This window comes from Rattus norvegicus, chromosome 7 (assembly GCF_021556685.1).
Source record: "Rattus norvegicus strain SHRSP/BbbUtx chromosome 7, alternate assembly SHRSP_T2T, whole genome shotgun sequence".
In the NCBI taxonomy this organism is placed as follows: domain Eukaryota; kingdom Metazoa; phylum Chordata; class Mammalia; order Rodentia; family Muridae; genus Rattus; species Rattus norvegicus.
Genome location: NC_141540.1, coordinates 141,238,936 through 141,258,330, shown reverse-complemented (window position 1 = coordinate 141,258,330; position 19,395 = coordinate 141,238,936). Strand labels below are relative to the sequence as shown.

Here is a 19,395-nt window from a genome sequence, read left to right as displayed (position 1 = left end):
TTGCGTGGCTCCCTGACCTCAGAGTCAGTGCCTTTGATTCTTCATAGCAGCCTTTTCCATGAGGCAGGGTCTTTTTTTTTTTTTTAAAGATTTATTCATTTATAATATATAAGCACACTGTAGCTGTCTTCAGACACACCGGATCTCCTTACAGATGGTTGTGAGCCACCATGTGGTTGCTGGGATTTGAACTCATGACCTCTGGAAGAGCAGTCGCGTGCTCTTAACCACTGAGCCATCTCTCCAGCCCGAGGCAGGATCTTGATAGTTATTAGTTCTTGACATTCGTGAATTGCTAATAGGTCTCCAACTTCCTCCATTGGTGAGAGATGGATGGGATTTAAGGGATACTGGCAGCTGCATAGCGAAGGTCTGGCCTGTGCACTGATGCTTGTTGTCGCTTCCCTTCAGGTGCACTGCATCAGCACTGAGTTCACTATGAGGAAGCACGGTGGGGAAAAGGGGGTGCCCTTCCGAGTGCAGATCGATACCTTCAAGGAGAACGAGAATGGAGAGTACACGGAGCACTTGCACTCGGCCAGCTGCCAGATCAAAGTCTTCAAGGTGTCCGGCTGTGCGCTGGCCTTAAAACCTGTTCTGTCTGTCTTGTCTGTCTGTCTGTCTGTACTCACTGTGTTGACCAGGCTAACCTTGAACTCAGATCTACCTGCCTCTGCTGGGAGTTAGAGGCATGAGCCACCACTCCCATCTACAAGCTCTTAGTCCTTCTGTTTTAACATGAGGTGACTTGGTAGTGAGTCAACTGGTCTGTTTTTTTTTTTTTTTTTTTTTTGGTTCTTTTTTTCGGAGCTGGGGACCGAACCCAGGGCCTTGCGCTTCCTAGGCAAGCGCTCTACCACTGAGCTAAATCCCCAACCCCAACTGGTCTGTTTTTAAAACTGCAGATTGTCTGAGCTAGAGGCAGTGAGACAACCTCTGAAATACATCTTGATGTGGAAGAGTCTGAAAATCCAAAACAACCCACGAAGGCACACAAGTCCAGCAAAGCAAACTCTTTATTTGAATTAGGCTGCAAAAACTGACTAGTCAGGACCAACAGCACAGACTCAAACTAACTCATCCATTTTAGTTATGTATTTAAGCAGATGACAAGAATTAGTTCTGCTCGGACCACTACTGATCAGTCAGGGCTGCAGATGAGACTCGGAAGCTGAACTGTGATCCCAAATCACAATGCCTGAAATCCACAGGCATCTGGTGACTTGCCTAGCATTCGTGTCTCAGTTTGCCAATCAGGATGTCAGTTACTGTCTATGTGTCTCTTTCTGCCAGAAAAGACCTCTCCTAGAGAGGTCTTGGGAGCTTAAAACTTTATTTGATCCCTATTTAGAATGGGAATTTTATTCAAAATGACTTCAGTTTGGTTTCTTCTTACAAATGTAGTTCACATGGAGTTTGGTATGGGGGTAACAAGAACTTGTGTGCCGTGGGCTAGACTGGATTCTTGTTAAAGCCTGTTGAACTTGTAAGCCCTTCTATATCACAGAAGTCACGCAAAGTTGACTGATTAGGTACAGTAATAGTTTGTGTTTCTGTTTATTGATTTTGTTGTTTTGGGACAGTTGTTAGACAGTGGCTTAGAAGTAGCCTAGAGCTGCCTCAGGTTTACTAAGCAAACAAGAATGGCCTTGAACTCCTGATATTTCTGCTTAATGCATCCACGTACTGGGACTATCAGCACGGTCACCACCCTAAGTGTTGCGGCTCATGCCTGTGACTCAGGCCTGTAATCTTAGCACTGGAGACACCGAGGCGAGATCGCTGCGAGTGCATAGCAGTGTGAGCACATCTCAAGTGAGGCGGCACACAGCAGGGTGGGTCTCCCAGTTCACACGGAGGCTGGAAAGAGGGGAGGGTGGGGCTGCATCTCCCTCTACTCCTACCCTGAGTCCCTAACCTCCCTCCGGAGGCCACTGTTGTCACTTTGCTGCACGTGCTCTCGTTCCTGTTCTTTGGTGAGCATGCATGCACAGGTACACACACTCTCCTTTGGAGCGTGAGCGGGGATGTGTGGGTTGTCTTGAGAGTTGATCTGTGTTCAGGTAGCTCTGTGCTTCAGAGGTCTCTCCACCTATTAATCTCTCCAACTAGCTCAAACGTTTAGACATCCCATTTCAGACAGTGCGGGGGATGCATGCAGCCTCTATGCTCGTATACACATGTACATTCTATATGTGACTATTTAAGTGTTTTTTAGTATTTCTGGGTCAGAGTATAAAGTCCTTCCTTCCTTTGTTCCTTCCTTCCATCCTTCCTTCATTTATTGATTCAAGATGAGGTTTTTCTATAACAGCCTTTGTAGACCAGGCTGATCTGGAACTCAGAAAGATCTGCCTGCTTCTGGCTCTGGAGCCCAGGGATCAGAGGTTGAATTTAAAGCAACGTATTTCTCATTTCAGCCTAAAGGTGCAGACAGAAAACAAAAGATAGATAGAGAGAAGATGGAGAAACGGACGCCCCATGAAAAGGAGAAATACCAGCCTTCTTATGAGACAACCATACTCACAGAGGTAAGAGGATGTCAGTTCACATGTGCATTCTCAGTCATTTATTCATGCTTTTATTCTATGCTGCTGACGATTAGACATTGTCACTGAGCTGCAGTCCTGCACGCACACACACACGCACACACGCACGCGCACACACACACACACACACACGCACACACACAAGTCCAGCCAGCTTGGTCTGAACCTGGTTCTGAGCGTACTTCCTGATTGTAGAAGGTAAGCACAAGTGACGTGAGGGAGCTTAGTGGAGCGCTCGACAGAGATTGGTGCTTTCTTGTTGCCTAAGTCTTCCTTTCTTTTCAGTGTTCTCCGTGGCCTGAGATCACCTACGTCAGCAATTCCCCATCGCCTGGCTTCAACAGCTCCCACAGCAGTTTCTCTCTTGGGGAAGGGTAAGTCTGGGAGGCAGTTGGATTATGTCTGTACTAAATACAGGCTCTTTTACTACATTTTCATCAGCAAGGTCTCTCCAAAGTAGTGCTTCCAACTGGCCAGTCTTTGACGAACGTTTGTACTGGCTGAGGTTTGGATCCTGAAAAAAAATGGAGTTTTAAGTAAAAACTTCCCCCTCAGACAGTATCAGGTAGAATCAGACGGTGTTGGGTCCCAGCTCCTGGGTAGAGTTTAGTGCTCAGTGGTAGTCTGGGTTCTTGGTCCACCATATCTTGTATCTTTGTGGGTTTTTCATGCTTGGTGCTTGCATCAGAGGATGGGAACTGAGTTGGAAGCAGGGCTGCACAGGAAGGCACAGTTTGATGGTGTGTTGTTTCTTGGTAAGAACACCTGCAGAATATGTAGCAAACGTGCAACTTGGTCTTCAAATGGGTCCCAAATAACTGGAGTGGGGCTGTGCCTAAAGCAGTTGCCTGTCTGTGGGATGTGTTCTTCTAGCTGGGCTGCCTCGTCTGCCTCAGTGGGAGAGGAAGCGCCTAGTCCCACAGAGTCTTGATGTGCCAGGGTTGGGGGGGGGTCCACTCTCAGAGAAGAAGGGGGGGAGGACTGTGGGAGGGAGTGAGCGGGATGAAAAGTGAAATAAATAAATAAGATTTTAAAAAAGAATAACTGTAAAACCCTGAGGTGTGGGCATTTGGCTGTCATGCATTAGTTCAGCCTTGGGTTTGGTCTTCAGCATCACAAGAAACACAAAAAAGGAGCCAATTGTTTGGCTTTAGATTTGGTTTTATTCTGTGTTCAACCTACTTTTTTATTAATGATTTATTTATTTTATGTATATGAGTGCACTGTCGCTGTCTTCAGATGCACCAGAAGAAGGTATCAGATCCCATTATAGATGGTTGTGAGCCACCATGTGGTGCTGGGATTTGAACTCAGGACCTCTGGAAGAGCAGTCAGTGCTCTTAACCACTGAGCCATCTCTCCAGCCCCCTCAGCATACTTCTTAAAAGGTGTAAAAGTAGCTTAAAAGTTTGAAAAGTAACAGTTAAGAACCAATACCTTTTCTTTTTGTATTAGTTATAAAAGGAATACATCTGTTTATAACCCTGATGCCATTTCTAAATTTGAATATCAAGCTTAAATTTTTCAGCTGCAACAGAAATGAAGAAAGGGTTTTTTTGTTTGTTCAAGACTGAGTCTTGCTGTGTATTTCTGTCTAGCCTTAAGTTAAGGGGAGCCCTGAGTTCACAGCAGTCCTGCAGGCTCCCTAGTGGTGGCTTATAGATGTGCCCTGCCATTATCACACCAAGTCTCTCCTTTGTATGTTTGGATATGAGGTTTTAGCTGTGTTTCTAAGATGGCCTTGAACTCCTGGAGCCAAATAATCCTCCTGCCTCAGCCTCTTGGCTGACTACTGGCACTGTATTTGCCCTAAGAAGAGGGGTTTCTTGTTATCCTTAAGGCGGTTCTGCCCGGTAGGAGTTGATTTTAAGGGTTGTGTTTTACTTTTTTGTTTCTCAACTTTTTCTCTCAAAGAAAATAAACACAACTGGTTGGTGGTAGCAGGCTTTTAATTCCAGAATTTGTGAGGCAGAGGCAGGCTGATCTCTGCGTCCAAGGCCAGCCTGTTTTACAGAGCCAGTTCCAAGACAACTAAGGCTACACAGGAAAGGCGTAGTAACAAAACGATGGGGATTGTGGGGAGTTGGCAGGCAGGCAGGCAGGCAGGAAACTAGCTGAGTGTGATGGTGTAGGCCTTTAGTACCAGAATCTCGGGAGGCAGAGGCAGGAGGATCTCTGGGTTTGAGACCATCCAGGGCTCTGTTATTCGGGGAAACCCTGTCTTTAAAAACCAACCAACAATCAAAAGAAGCTTTAAGAAAAATGGAAAGTGTGGAGATAAATGTTGAATCGCAAATTAGCACTAACTTTGAATCAACTTTAGCAGTTCTGGTTGGGGAGCTAGAAATTTGGATAAGTGGGTAAGAGAACTTACCTTTCAGTCATGAGAACCAGAGTCTGGATGCCAGTACCCATGAGGTACAGCACACATCTCACAAACTCCTGAAATGCTAGCTCCCAGGAACCTCCACATCTAGGTACATATGCTGACATGTATCTTGGAATACTCTCTCAGACACGCATGCATACGCGCACACACGCTTGCTCTCTTACTCGCTCTCTCGAGCTAAGTAAGCAAATCAGAAGTGACTTGGGCTGGCAGGGTGGCATAGCCAGAGGGTGAAGTGCTGCCTCTCAAGGCAGGTGCTCTCAATCTGGGTCCCCTGGAGCCCGCATAAGGACGGAGGGAGAGCTGTCTGCCATACTGTCCTCTCATTGCATCACACCACACCATTATGTCACACGTACAACAGTAATAAATCAGAATTTAAAAACAAACATGAAAGGTCTGGAGAGATGCCTCAGCAGTGGCTGCTCTTCTGAATGACCCAGTTCAGTTCTCAGCACCAAATGGCAGCTCACAAAAATAATAGTTTTTCAGAACTGAAGTGGTGCAGGGGAATTGCAGTTGCTAGCACATGCTAGAAAAGAACTCAGTTCAGTTCCCAGGACAGCAAAATAGGGGCTTTTGTTGTTTGTCTTTGGTTTTTTTCTTTTCTTTTTTTTGGAGCTGGGGACTGAACTCAGGGCCTTGCGCTTGCTAGGCAAGCGCTCTACCACTGAGCTAAATCTCCAGCCCCTTATCTTTGGTTTTTTAAGACAGGATCACATTATGTAGCCTTGACTTCCCTGGAACTGGCTATGTCGACCAGGTGGGCCTTGAACTCCTAGAGATGTGTAGGTTGATGTCATTATGCAGGTGAAGGTATCCTGTCATTGGATGAGAAGGAAGGATGGGTGGGAGAAAAGTTTTAGAGAGGCAGAGGAGGCAGGAGCGAGAGAACGCAGCTGAGACAACATGGTGGCAGATGTTAGGATTCTTCTCTGCGCACAGACACAGGTTGTTAGGACTGTTCTTAAGGGATGGGTGTGTACAGGATTTTGTGCTGTCTAGATGGGCAAAGTATATCTAATCAATTGGATCAGAGGTTATTGTGTGCTGTATTCTTTCTTGTGGCGACTTAATTGAGTCCACAGTAAGAGAGCCTCACAAGATAGGCGGTCTCTGTATGAAACTGGGGTGGCATCGACCCGCCTTGGGAACTAGATGGGAGATTGCTAAAGATTGCTGCCCGGGCTCAGAGAGTAGTCGTGGGCAGTATGAGATGGGATGGAGCTTAGATGATGAGACTGAGATGAAAATATCCCGCAGATGCCATGTGGTCCTACGGTGCCAGCACTGGCTCAGGATAAAAGAAGCCCTTTTATACTTTTACAACAGAGATCCACCTGCCGCTGCCTCCCAAAGTGCTGGTGTTAAAGGTGTGAGCGATCCTGTGCAGCCCAGGGTATGATCACAGTGCACATTTTCTTCTAAATCTTAAGTACACGAGACTGTTGATATGTTTAATATGAGAGTGATATGTACTAGGACGTTTATATTCCAGTATCTTTTTTCTTTTTGAACTGAGAGCCTCATGCATCCTAGGCAAATGTTTATGTAACCTGAACTCCTTCTCTCCCCGCAGAGATTTATTACGCCGGTGATAACTTATAATTTACTCTGTCAGTTTCTATTTATTGAAATTGTGATCCTCAGGGTTTTTTTGGTTTTTTGCTTTTTTTAATCTTTATTAACTTGAGTATTTCTTATTTACATTTCGATTGTTATTCCCCTTCCCCGTTTCCGGGCCAACATCCCCCTAACCCCTTCCCCTCCCCTTCTATATGGGCTTCCCCATCCTCAGTTTTTAAAATACATTTCAAATGACATAGTTTCTTCCCTTCCCCTGAAGTCTCTGAGTTAATTAGCACACGGCTTAAGTATTGGGTCAAAGAAGAGTGTTTTCAGACACAGTAGAGAATTCTCTGAGCTCTCTAACTTGAGAGTTATCATGACAATGAATCATGAGGTGACATACACAGAGTGCCCTGAACTCACCCTTCATCTTCACTGTCTCTCCTTAGAAACGGCTCGCCCAACCACCAGCCAGAGCCACCCCCTCCAGTCACGGACGTAAGTCTAGAGCCAATGTCAGTTATCTGTAGTGTGTAGGAGGGCTGTTGTGGTGACTGATTCTGTCACACTCACTTCACAAATGCTTCCTGAATTTCATCTCTGACCTGGAGATGTACGAAGGACTAGAAACAGGCAGGACCTTGAGGTATTTTGTTTGTTGTTTATAGGCTTCACTGTGCAGCCCGGGCTGACTTAGGACACATTCAGTGGCTGTCCCACCTCTGCCTTCCTGCACAGGGTTCCAAACGCACGAAGTGTCACTCCTTTTCCTCCTCCTCCTCCTCTTTCCTGAGGCTCTCATTTGTTTCCCAGTCTGTGTAGTGTGACTTCTCACATAGCTGCCACTACCCGGTTTGATCCTTGAACAGAAAGAGCTTTCAGTCTGATAGTGAAGTATCTCTTGTGGGTGGAGAAGACCCTGTGTGATAGAAACAGTTCGGAGCCACTAGCTAGTGTGACTGTGGAGTGTGGAAGGAGGAAGTGGTTGTGTGTTTTCCAGTGAGGTAGCAGATGAATCTACTCACATACCAAAGAATGCATTCTTCCTTCAGAACCTCTTGCCAACAACCACGCCTCAGGAAGCCCAGCAGTGGCTGCATCGAAACCGGTTTTCCACGTTCACGAGGCTTTTCACCAACTTCTCAGGTTAGATTACCTTTTCCTTCAGCCTTCTCCAGCATGGGGTGTTCATGTGCGTCTCAGGTCCTCTCAGTGTCCCACATGGAATGTGTCGGGGAACATTTCAGACTTCTCAGCCACCTGTAATGGTCCTATGAGTCCTTAAAGGAAGCAGCTTTTCATTGGAACTCATTTAAGCTTTTAAATGTTTTTTTCTATATAGCACTCTTAAATGTGGTTTGGTGGCACACACCTCAAATCCCAGCATTTTTTTTTTCTTTTTCTTTTTTTCGGAGCTGGGGACCGAACCCAGGGCCTTGCGGTTGCTAGGCAAGCGCTCTACCACTGAGCTAAATCCCCAACCCCAAATCCCAGCATTTAAGTGGGAGGCAGATGCAGGTCTGTATGAGCTCAAGGCCAGCTGGGTCTGCCTAGTGAGTCCCAGGACAGCCTGACTCTGGACACAGACAGACAGACGTCTTTCATCTGATCCTTTATCAAGGAACAGATAGACCCATCCCTGATACCACTGTACATATTACTTACACAATACGCTTTTATGCAGCCTTCTGTGAACATCTGTGTGGGAACGTATAGTTGATAAGATGTCCTGTTTTGAGGGCTTCCATCATCTATGTAACAGAAAGGTCCAGTCAGAAGGAAATGCACTAGATAAGCACACACAGAAGTGTGTGAGGTGAGACTGCAGGGGGCTGGTGTGAGCCTGTCAGACTGTGGAAGGGTATTTCAGACAGGAAAGCAATTCCTGTTCAGCACAGTCAGGCTGAAAGCATAGGGTTGGGTGGAGAAGTTAATTGGCTGAGAATCGAGACAGAAGGTGAGGCAGAGGCCAGGCTACAGGCCTTTATCTGCTGTAGACATAACAGACTGTAGACTGTAACATACTGCTCATGAGGGGATGACTGTCACATCCTGAGGAGTCTTGGAGTATTTGCCTTTATCACTAACTGTGTTTCTGTTTATCCCAGGGGCAGACTTACTGAAACTAACTAGAGATGACGTGATCCAAATCTGTGGCCCTGCAGATGGAATCCGGCTCTTTAACGCATTGAAAGGCCGGTGTGTACCTACTGTTCAGATGCCAATGAGAATGGATTTTAAATGAGTTAATGTTCAGGAATTTTTCACAGTACTCTGCCCAAATAAGTATGTCCTGTCAAAACATTAGAAGGAAACTTGTAATCAGTGGGTAAAGACATATGGTTAAAGGAAAGTCCTAACTCTGAGAACTGGTCCACCCTCCCCCCACTGTATACTGATGTGTGCCCTCCTACATACACAGGGACACACACAGACGTGCACATAGCGTCTGTATATCAGGAACTGAATTCTAGTGGCAAGAGCCTTTACCAGCTAAGCCGTCTTGCCTACCATATAGTAATATTTGTAAGTAAACAGCTTATGACCCTGACCCTCATGTGAAACAGTTACTCTTGCTTCTTGGATATTTCTAACCATTGCTCCAAAGCTCACAAGCTCCAGTGACCGCAGGAGCTACTTGATCCTGTAAAGGATCGACAATCTAGGGTTTAGTGAAGCCTTGGGAGAACAAGGTCTCGGCTAGCAATAGTGTTCTCTTACCCTCTCTCCCCACTCTTCCCCTTCTCCCCTTTTCCCCCTCTCCCCTTCTCCCATCCCTCTTAGTGCTGAGAATAGAACCCAGGGCCTTGAGCTTGCTGGGCCAACAGTCTGCTCCTTGGCCAGAATTTAGAAGCTTAAATGGTGCCTCCTGTTGCAACGAGTCATCATAAACAAACAACAAAGCCCACGGTTGCGAGATAAGGAAACGAGTAACTTGCTTTTGGCCCAGGCATTAATAGATTTCCTTTGTGTAAAGCTGATGGTCCTTTTTCTTCTCCACATAGGATGGTGCGTCCAAGGCTGACCATTTATGTCTGTCAGGAGTCGTTGCAGTTGAGGGAGCAGCCACAGCAGCCGCAGCCGCAGCAGAAGCAGGAGGACGGAGATTCAAATGGTACTTTCTTTGGTAGGTTGTTCTGGGCAGAGCAGGCGGAAAGGAGATGAGATGACTCATGGCTGGTGTGAGAGTGGGACCAGCACAGCATTAGCTGGAGTTCTAGAAGGACTCTAATCCATACATGTTATGTGCAGTACTTTTTATATGCTTGACTTATTGAAACCAGTAATATCCATGGTCTGTAGATTTTCATGTCCTCTCCAGCGTTTAGAAGAGGGAGTGACTAGGCTTGTGGAGTAAGTGTTCACATGGTTCACATGGAGAAAGGGAAGCTGAGGCAGGATCTGCAGCAGGTGGTGTGGTCTCTGAGTCTCTAGAGATGTAATCCGCCTTTGCACTGACTCCTGTTCTTTCTTTTGCAGTGTACCATGCTATCTATCTAGAGGAGCTGACAGCTGTTGAATTAACAGAAAAAATTGCTCAGCTTTTCAGTATTTCTCCTCAGCAGATCAGCCAGATTTACAAGCAAGGGCCGACCGGAATCCATGTGCTCATCAGCGATGAGGTCAGTGTCTCCGTTCAGTTGAATGACCAGCCCACAGTTTGTTAGGGCCTGTGGCAGTGTGAGAGCTGTTCTGCCAGGGTTGAGTGTGTTTCTACACAGAGGGTTAGCTGTTTAATTTTAATTCTTTTTAACAGATGAATGGTCTTGCTATTTTGGCCTGACTGACCCTGCACTTGTGGGTTCACATGATCCTCCTGCCTCAGCATCCTGACAGGGTATCTGGGGCTGTTGGTATGAACCACTGTGTCTGGCTTAGATGTTGTTGCTTACTTACTAGTTCTTAAAAATTAGAGTAAGGTTGGGGTGTTAATGCACCCCTGGAGCCCTAGTACAGAGAAGTTTAGGCAAGATAGTGAATGCAAGTTCATCTCTGGGTATGTGGTAAGTAAGGCCCATGTAACCCATGTGAGATGATCTGCAAAAAAAAAAAAAAAAAAAAAAAACCCAAATAGGCAAAGCCAAAAACTGGAGAGGGAGATGTGGCTCAGCAGTTATGAGTGTTTACTGCACAAGATGAGGACCAGAGTTCAGATTGTAGAACCCATGATTTTCAGTTAAAAAGGATGTGCCCCCCCCCCCCAAATGCCTTAGCCCCAGCGTGGGAAGGGCACTGGGGCTTGAACTCTGCCAGCCTACCTGGTGGGACCGGACCAGGAAAGGAGACCCAGCCTGCCTTACCAACAAGGGGGGGAGCAATGGACCAGGAAAGGAGACCCCGCCTGCCTTAACAAGGCGGGAGCGATGGAGCACATGTGATAATGAATTTGGCCTCTGTGTGTGATTGAATACTCATACACATGTGTATGTATACATACATACACCTCATACATATAGGCACACACACATGCAAAACTATTTATCTTTTGCACATTTTTAGTTTAACTTAAATTTGAACAATTGTAAAAGCTTTCTAATTTGAAAAAAATCTAAAAACTCATATTCCTATACATATACACACTCTGTGCGTGTGTCTGTCTGTCTCTCTCTGTGTCTCTCTGTCTCTCTCTCTTACACACACACACACACACACACACACACACACACACACACACACACACACACACACAAACGTTAAGATGGGATAGATGATGCTTCTAATAATCCCAGTTTGTGGAGGAAGGCAGGAGTGTTCCCCTGGGCAGCTCAGTGCCGGCTGAAGGAGGAGAGAGGTTGCTGCTACTCTGATTACACTCTTAAACCAGACACGAGTCATTGTTTCCCAGTCCCGGAGCTAAAATCAAGTTCCAAGAGTGATTTGGGAGCTAGAGAGATGCTTCAGTGGCGAAGAACACTCACTGGCTGCTGCCTTTCTAGAGGACCTACACGTGGTGGCTCACAGCCACCCATAATTCCCTCTTCTAACATTCATGGCACAGGCAGGCACATGAAATAGAAGTATATTGTGGCAAAACATACACATAAAGTAAGTCTAAAACAATTGGCTTAATGAGTTACTACAATTCATTTTTAAAAACTGGAGTGTGCTTTGTGTGCACCTGTGCATGCAGGCCTATCCCTCCCTGAGTGTGCATGTGGAGACCAGAGGGCCACTGGCATGTTCCACTGTGCTCAGCTTTCCGAGTGCTAGGAGGCTGATGTCAGGCCTTACTCATGCTTCACAGCAAGCGTTCTACCCCGGCTTGGCCATCTCTTCTCCTCTGTGGCCATCTTTATGGGCTATACATTTTTCAAGACAGGGTTTTTATAGACAAGGTTAGCCTTAAACCCCCTGTATAATGAAGGGGTGAGGGGTGACCAATGGGTGTGTGTGTGTGTGTGTGTGTGTGTGTTCCGTTCTCTGTTTTGTGGGTAGTTTTAAGCTGCCTGATAGTGGCAGGAACTGAACTCCGGTCCACTGGAAAACAACAAGTACCCTTAACCACTGACTACCTCTATCCATAGTGTTTAATTTTACATAATATTTTTATGCTTGAAAATCTCATTGTCTTGTTGTGCTTACTTGAAGCAAAAATTTGTTTCAGCCAAATAACTTGCTTCAATAAAAGTTGAAAACATTTCTTTTTTTTTTTTTTTTTTTTCTTTTTTTCAGAGCTGGGGACCGAACCCAGGGCCTTGAGCTTGCTAGGCAAGCTCTCTACCACTGAGCTAAATCTCCAACCGGAAAACATTTCTGAATAGAATTATTACCACAGTTGCAGAAATGAAACAAAATAACCAGTTAGTATTTATGGAACACTAAGCTAAAAAAAGTTTAGGCATAGCTCAGAGGTCAAACATGCTTAGCATATACAAGGCACTGGATGTAATCTTTAAAGAAGAGGAAAAGGGCCGGAGAGATGGCTCAGTGGTTAGGAGCACTGGCTGCTCTTCCAGAGGGCCTGAGTTCAAATCCCAGCAACCACATGGTGGCTCACAACCATCTGTAATGGGATCCGATGCCTTCTTCTCTTCTTCTGGTGTGTCTGAAGACGTTGACATTGTTACCTAAAACAAATAAATCTTTTTTTTTTTTTTTAAAGAGGAAATGTGCTTCGTGGCGGGGTAGTTTGGTTTGGGTTTGTTTATTTGTTTGTTTATTTAGGACTGGGATCTCATGTAGCAGGCTGGCCTCAAACTCGAGTGTTGTCGGGTGATCTTGACCTCCGTGTCTCCTACCTCTGTCTTCCAGCAGTACACACTAACATCGCTTTCAGTTTGTGCAGAGCTGGGGATCAAACGCAGGGCTTCATGTACTGTGGACTGCTGCTGCATCAGCTGAACCTCGTTCTAGTCCCAACTCCCAGCTGCTGAGGAGTCCACGTGGAGTCTCTTAGTCCCTTTGCCTGTGCTAGCCCAGGAGTAGATAGTCTGCAGTTGAGTGCTGCCCATTTGTGAATCAGTGTAAGATCTGTCTTCCATTCTGCCTCGGGATGGAAGGACTGACAGATAGGAGTGGATGGGGTTTGGCTATGCAGCATCACCAGATTTGTTTTTCCTTTGTTTAATTTTTGAACTTCTTAAATTATGAACCAAAAAATTGCATAATGATATTTCTTCTAGTCAGCCATCTTGTGACAGTTGATCACTCTTGAGTTAGACGCCATGCCATTCACATTTGGGTTTGTTCTCATTGCTAAACTTCTTGTTTGTTGTTCTGCTTTGGCATTGAGACATTTACATCTCCGACAGAGCGCCCTGGTCAGAGTCCAGCTTGCTCTCTCTTTTGTCGTTTGGTGCTAGGCTTGAACATGCTAGGAAAGCCCTCCACCTCTGGAACTCATGCTCACCTTAAGTAGGACTCTAGAATGCGAAACTTGCTCTTGTTCATATTTTAAAAAGGTGGAGATTTGAGAAAGTAAATGGAGAAAGAAAATTAAAGAGATTTCAGGAAACAATACTTATGGGGTTTGGCAATCTTGTAGCCTCCTCCTCTGTGGGCCTTTAATGTCTTGGTGCCTCTTGCAAAATGTTGGAGTTCACCCAAGGAAGTGCATGCTCCACTATTCTCCTTTGAGAACCACTGTTAGCTGGCCTTGGGGAGGAACTTGTGCAGAGCCTCAGGCTCTGATGACATGGCCCTTACACCCCGAGCTTCCAACCTCCCCGCTTACCTGCATACGCTTGGGCCTGTCCACATTTTGACATGGAGTTGGGAGTCTCATGAGGTCAGCCATAAGCACAAAATTCTTTTTTTTTTTTCTTTTTTTTTCTTTTTTTCGGAGCTGAGGACCGAACCCAGGGCCTTGCGCTTCCTAGGCAAGCGCTCTACCACTGAGCTAAATCCCCAACCCCAAGCACAAAATTCTTATACTACTTCAGTACAGTGTCATGAAAAGCATCATATTCAAAACAAAGCTTTGCAAACCCAGGCTGTTCATCGGCAAATCTCGTTGATCTTTTCAGATGGTACAGAACTTTCAGGAAGAAGCCTGCTTTATTCTGGACACAATGGAAGGTAATAAAACAGTAAGACATACTTTAACATGTATTGTTGAAGGATGTGTGAGGTGGGTTACTACATGCCATGGCGTACACAGATCATAAAAGAACCTGCAGAACTGGTTTTGTTTTCTAGCACGTGGGTTCTGGGAACCAAACTCAGATCATTGGGTTTGGCAACAAGGACCTTACCCCAGTGAACTGGATGGCCAACCCCAAATGAATGTCTCTCTAAGAAGGGGTGTGTGTGTGTGTGTGTGTACACATGTACGTGTGGAGGCCAATGGACAGCCTCAGGTGTTGTTACTTAAGCACTATCTACTTTTTAAAAATTTGTTTCGTCTATTCTAAAGAATTCTTTTTTTTTTTTTTTCTTTTTTTCCGGAGCTGGGGACCAAACCCAGGGCCTTGCGCTTGCTAGGCAAGCGCTCTACCACTGAGCCAAATCCCCAACCCCTGTTTCGTCTATTCTAATATAATTCTATTAAAATTACATGAAATTTTTATTTTTATGTGTATAGGTGTTTCACCTATACATTGCAGTGCCTCTAGAGGTCAGAAAATGGCCTCAGACACCCTGGACCAGAGTTAGAGGTTTGAACTACCATATATGGGTGCTGGGAATTGAACTGTGGTCCCCTTCAAGGCAGCTAGTGCATTTAACCACCGAGACCACCACCTTTAAAAAAATCATTGTGGGAGTGATTGTGCACGTGTGCATGCTTGTGCATATGTGTGCCTAAGTGTGTGTGTGATGTGTGTACCACGTTCAAGCAGGGGACTGAAGCAGTCAGAAGTGGAGTTGAAAACTGTTGTGAGTATCTGTATGGCTGCTGGGAACTGAACCTAGGTCCTCTCAAAGAGTAACAGGAGCTCTGGCAGCTCTCTAGCCCCATAGGGGATTTTTCCTTTGGGCTTTGGTTTGAGACAAGCTCTCAACATTTTTTCCCAGACTATGGGTTTTAACTTCAGCTTAATTTGCTTAGCATACACAAGGCCATGGGATTGATCACAGGTCCAAAACAACAAAAAGATCTTTAATGTTTTACCTTTTTTGAGGTAAAATATAGCGACGCTTTTTGATGTGGTCTCTATCAAATGGAGGCCGAGTTTCAGACGAGCAAACTAACTCAACCTCCCAAGTGCCAGGCACATCATTCCCAGGAGTGCGTTTTCCCTCCTTGAGATGGGAAGTGTTGAGATCAGGAAGTGTCATTATTGGACGTTCTTTGTTAAGTGTCTTCTTGCTGTCATCAGAGAAAATTACTTCTGATAGCTCTGCCATTTTCTTGCACATACCCTTAGTAAGTGAGGTCAGGGTTGTTTCTATACCTGTTTAATTTACGGCGGGGTCCCATCTTGGCAAGCCCCAATATAAATAAGGTGGCAATATTGAAAGCCAATTTGCATGGTTCCAGCACAGAGGAAGAAAGAGACCAGGAAGCAGTCTCATCTACATAGCCAGTTCCACGACAGCCAAGACTACTACATAGACCCTGTTGGGAAAAAGAGTATTTAAAAGCCAGATGTAGTGGCAGGGGCCTGTCGTCCCAGCACTTAGGTAGTGGAGACAAGAGAAGTACAAGTTCAAGCTCATCCTCTACATAGTGAGTTTGAAGCAGGCCACGACTATGTAAGATCTTGTCCCAAAAGCAGAGGTGGCTCAGAGGTCAGGAGCTCGTCTCAGGCCCAGCTCTGGCTCCCAGCACCTATTAGTGGGTGACAGTTGTCTCTGACTGCAGTTCCAGGGGACCCACACTCTGACCTCGGAGGGCACTGCAGGTGCATGTGTGATACACGTAGAAACATGCAAGCCACCCCCCCACACACACACATACACACTAAAGTAACTCTCTAAACAAACAAAAAATATGGAAGGGCTTCAGTAGGGGAAGATGTTCAGCACCCAGCCGTGTGGCCTGCGCTCACAGTGGAAGGGAAGAATCCGCTCCCACAGTCTCCTCTGACCTCTGCGAACATACCATGGCACCCCTCCCCTAAAATAAGTGTAATGATAAATATTTGTAAAGCTTTTAATATACCTTGCCTTTCCAATACTGTTGCTTTACAACATAATACATTGTAGAGTACATTCTGACGAGCTTGTGGCTGACGTGATGCTCTCACTGCGCACCGTCCATTGTAGGAGAGGGCACACTCTGTACCCCTGGCCCAGGGACGTACAGGGTTGTAGTTACATCTTTATTCCACCTGTGTGCTGGTGTGTGCCACCCCCCGACCGTCCAGTCTGACGTGTCCTGGAGCTCGCCTGTAGGCCTGGCTGGCTGCGAAGTCACAGGTGCCAGGGTTAAATGCTCTGCCAGGTACGAGGCTCTGTTTGACTTGTTAGTCCCTCTCACGTGATAATTTTGCCCTTGCAGTTTTACAGGAGGCTAAAGATCACCTTCTCTCTCCCATCTTTACAGCGGAAACCAGTGATAGCTATCATGTCATTCTCAAGTAGGACAAGCCTCTCACATTCGATGGCTGCCGCTGCCTTCACCTCCGACGACTGCCCTTTTGAAGGGGACATGACTGGAGATTAAAGGTCTTCAAGAACCTGGCACATCTGAATGTTGGGGAGGGGGGTGTCCAGTGCAGGGCGAGCAGGCCCTAAAGTGGAATCCCAGACCCTTGTATTGGCCCCTGCTGTATGACGTCTTCAGATCACTGGCCAGACGTGGAGTTCAGTGTTTCCCTAGGTTCTGGGTGCTGGTGACAGCGGTGAGAAGCCTGGCCCTTGGGGTTTGTAGAGGGCAGAGTGATAATGGGAGTCGTGCGATGTCTTCTGGAAAGAAGTTTAATTTTGTGATATAGAGCTCTGACATTTTCCTAACATAAAAGTGAACATCTGTCTTCATAAAACCAAGCTATCTCTTTTATATCAAGTCTGTTGTCAGCTCTGCTCTGTTCACAATGTGGTGAGGAGAAACAGAATCTCTCCTCACCTTCTTTTTGAGACAGGGTCACATGTTCTTGCTTCTACCTCCCAAGAGCTGGGATTACAAGCTTTTGCCACCTGCTCCGTTTCTGCAGTGCTGGGCTTGAACCCAGAGCACGGCCTCCAACTGAGCTCCAGCAGGCCCTTCCCTGTGTTCAGACCGTCTCTGGATTTCTAACTTGGTTCACCTGCAGTACCACAACTGAGAGTGATTTTGGCTAATATGTATTGGGAGAGACCAAGTGATAAATCCTGTGGGTGGATTATCTTGTTTTATCCCCTTAATAAACTCAAAACAACTGGGGAAAAGTGACTTGAGGATAAGGAAACGCAGATGAAGTGTGGGAGGGGGTGGATTGATGCCACCAGATGCTACCCTGTGTGCCTGTGCTCACCATTAGTTCTTTCTGGGGCTATGCTGGAAACTGATGGACAAGCCACAGAAGGAGGCAAACACCTAAATATAACCACAGTCGAGTCCCATAGAGCAGATGACACCCGGTGTCCCCAACCTCAAGCACAGAGCTGGAGGTGAGGGACAAGTGTGTCCGACTCCAAGTTCATTGTTCTTGAGTGATATCCTCAAGCTGTTTAAGTAAATGGCGACTCTTCCGTGCTCTTCCCTACCCTCCCCTGTCTTGTTTTGGCCTAGTGGTTTTTTTTTTTTTAATGTAAGTTTTATAAAAAATACATTCTTTCCCCTTCAAATTCATGCTGTGTTTATTTTTCTGCCTTTCTTCAAATAATTGTGTATCTGTGTGCATGTGCAGAATTTTAAAGCACTTGGGTCCTCCTTTTTCACATGTATAGTTTGTTTTGGCTTGGTTTTCCAAAAATAACATTTCTCTGTGTAGCCCCGGCTGTCCTGGAACTCACACTGTAGACAAGGCTGGCCTCAAACTCCAAGATCCCCCTTCCAAGTGCTGGGACTAAAGGTGTGCGCCACCAGCGTCAGGACACATGTAAAGTTTTGCCAGAAATTTCCTTAAATTTTGTTGAGATGAACAAAGATAATTAGAGATTCTGTACTGAATTTGAATTTGTGTGTGTTTTGATAAAGCTTAGATTTTTTATAAGAGTTTTCAGTTGTTGTTGCTGTCCATTAAAATCAGCCTGTAGTTTGGGGTCCTAATTTCTTTTGGTTTGAAACAAGTTTTCGATCCTGAAACCTGAAAATTCCTCACAGTGACATAGGCAGCTTGACATATTCGGCCACGTGCTTCCCTGGTGAGTGCTCACCAGCATCCCACTTTGAGGTGACATTTCCAGTTGTGTCATGGTGGAAGGACTGGTTCCCAGTCAGGGCAGCAGCTCCTTCCCCTTCCTAGTGGCAAATGGGAGAGGTGAAGTAGGAAGACTTTGTGTTGTGTGAGACGAGACCTGCTGCTGCTCTGGCTGGCTTAGCACTTGGTACACAGCTCAGGCTGGTCCTGAGCTAGAGCCTCATACTCACACATGTGAGATCCAAGATACTCGACGCCATGCCTGGACTTGACTCCTTCCAAATGCATGAATCTCTGATTCTTGTGAGGCACAAATGGTGCATATAATTCTATCAATATATTAGTTATAAATTACATGCCTTAGGCGGCTGGAGAGATGGCTCAGCAGTTAAGACTGCTGGCTGCTCTTCCAGAGGTCCTGAGTTCAAATCCCAGCACCCACATGATGGCTCACAACCACCTGTAACTCCAATTCTAGGGAACCTGATACTATCTTCTGGTCCCCAAGGGCACCAGGCACATGTGTGGTATACATACACCCATGCACACAAAAGAATAATTTAAAAAGCTAACCTAAAAGTTATATGTCCTAATTTTTACTCAAAGTTACTTTTTATTGGAGTAGTCCTCAAAATTACAAAAGTGAATTTATATACCACTGTAGTTTTAGATTTTGGTTTGTTTTTTGTTTTTTTTGTTTTTTTGGTTTTTTTTTTTTTTGGTTTTTTTTTTTTTTTTTTCTTTTTTTTTTTCGGAGCTGGGGACCGAACCCAGGGCCTTGCGCTTCCTAGGCAAGCGCTCTACCACTGAGCTAAATCCCCAACCCCTGTTTTTTGTTTTTTGAGATAGGGTTTCCTGGCTGTCCTGGAACATGACAGCCAAGATCACCTTGAACTCCCAGGTATCCTCCTGCCTCTGCCTCTTGAGTGCTGGGATTAAAAGCATGTGCCACCACTCCCTGGCTTGTTTTTGTTTTTAAAAGATGGGCTAGCCTGAGATTCCAGAGGTAGACTGGGATGGCCTGGAACTTGTATCTCTTCTGCGCAAATGCCAGGGCTAATTACACCAGAAACTTCCCTTAGGCCTTATTTGAGTCCCCCTTTTAAGGCATTTACTGTGACTGATAGCTTAGTGATAGGACACTGTGATTGTACTCCACTGTGACATATTTCATTATTGTCCTTTTCAGTTAAATCAACAATCTAAATCAACATTGTGAAAG

The 19,395-nt window shown here is 45.6% G+C and overlaps 1 protein-coding gene across 6 annotated transcripts in view; it reads left to right on the top strand.

The window, feature by feature from the left end:
- Positions 1-18,068, top strand: part of Tfcp2 (transcription factor CP2) — a 41,976-nt gene extending 23,908 nt beyond the window's left edge. For 2 of the 6 annotated variants that reach the window (XM_087557598.1, NM_001134714.2), the window contains 10 exon segments: positions 412-564; positions 2,421-2,531; positions 2,835-2,923; positions 6,957-7,005; positions 7,560-7,653; positions 8,616-8,706; positions 9,513-9,622; positions 9,988-10,130; positions 13,974-14,025; positions 16,436-18,068. In XM_087557598.1, the coding sequence (XP_087413724.1) occupies positions 412-564; positions 2,421-2,531; positions 2,835-2,923; positions 6,957-7,005; positions 7,560-7,653; positions 8,616-8,706; positions 9,513-9,622; positions 9,988-10,130; positions 13,974-14,025; positions 16,436-16,473 (930 nt within the window). In that variant the 3' untranslated portion in view covers positions 16,474-18,068. 6 annotated transcript variants of the gene reach the window in all.
- Positions 18,069-19,395: the final 1,327 nt, after the last annotated feature.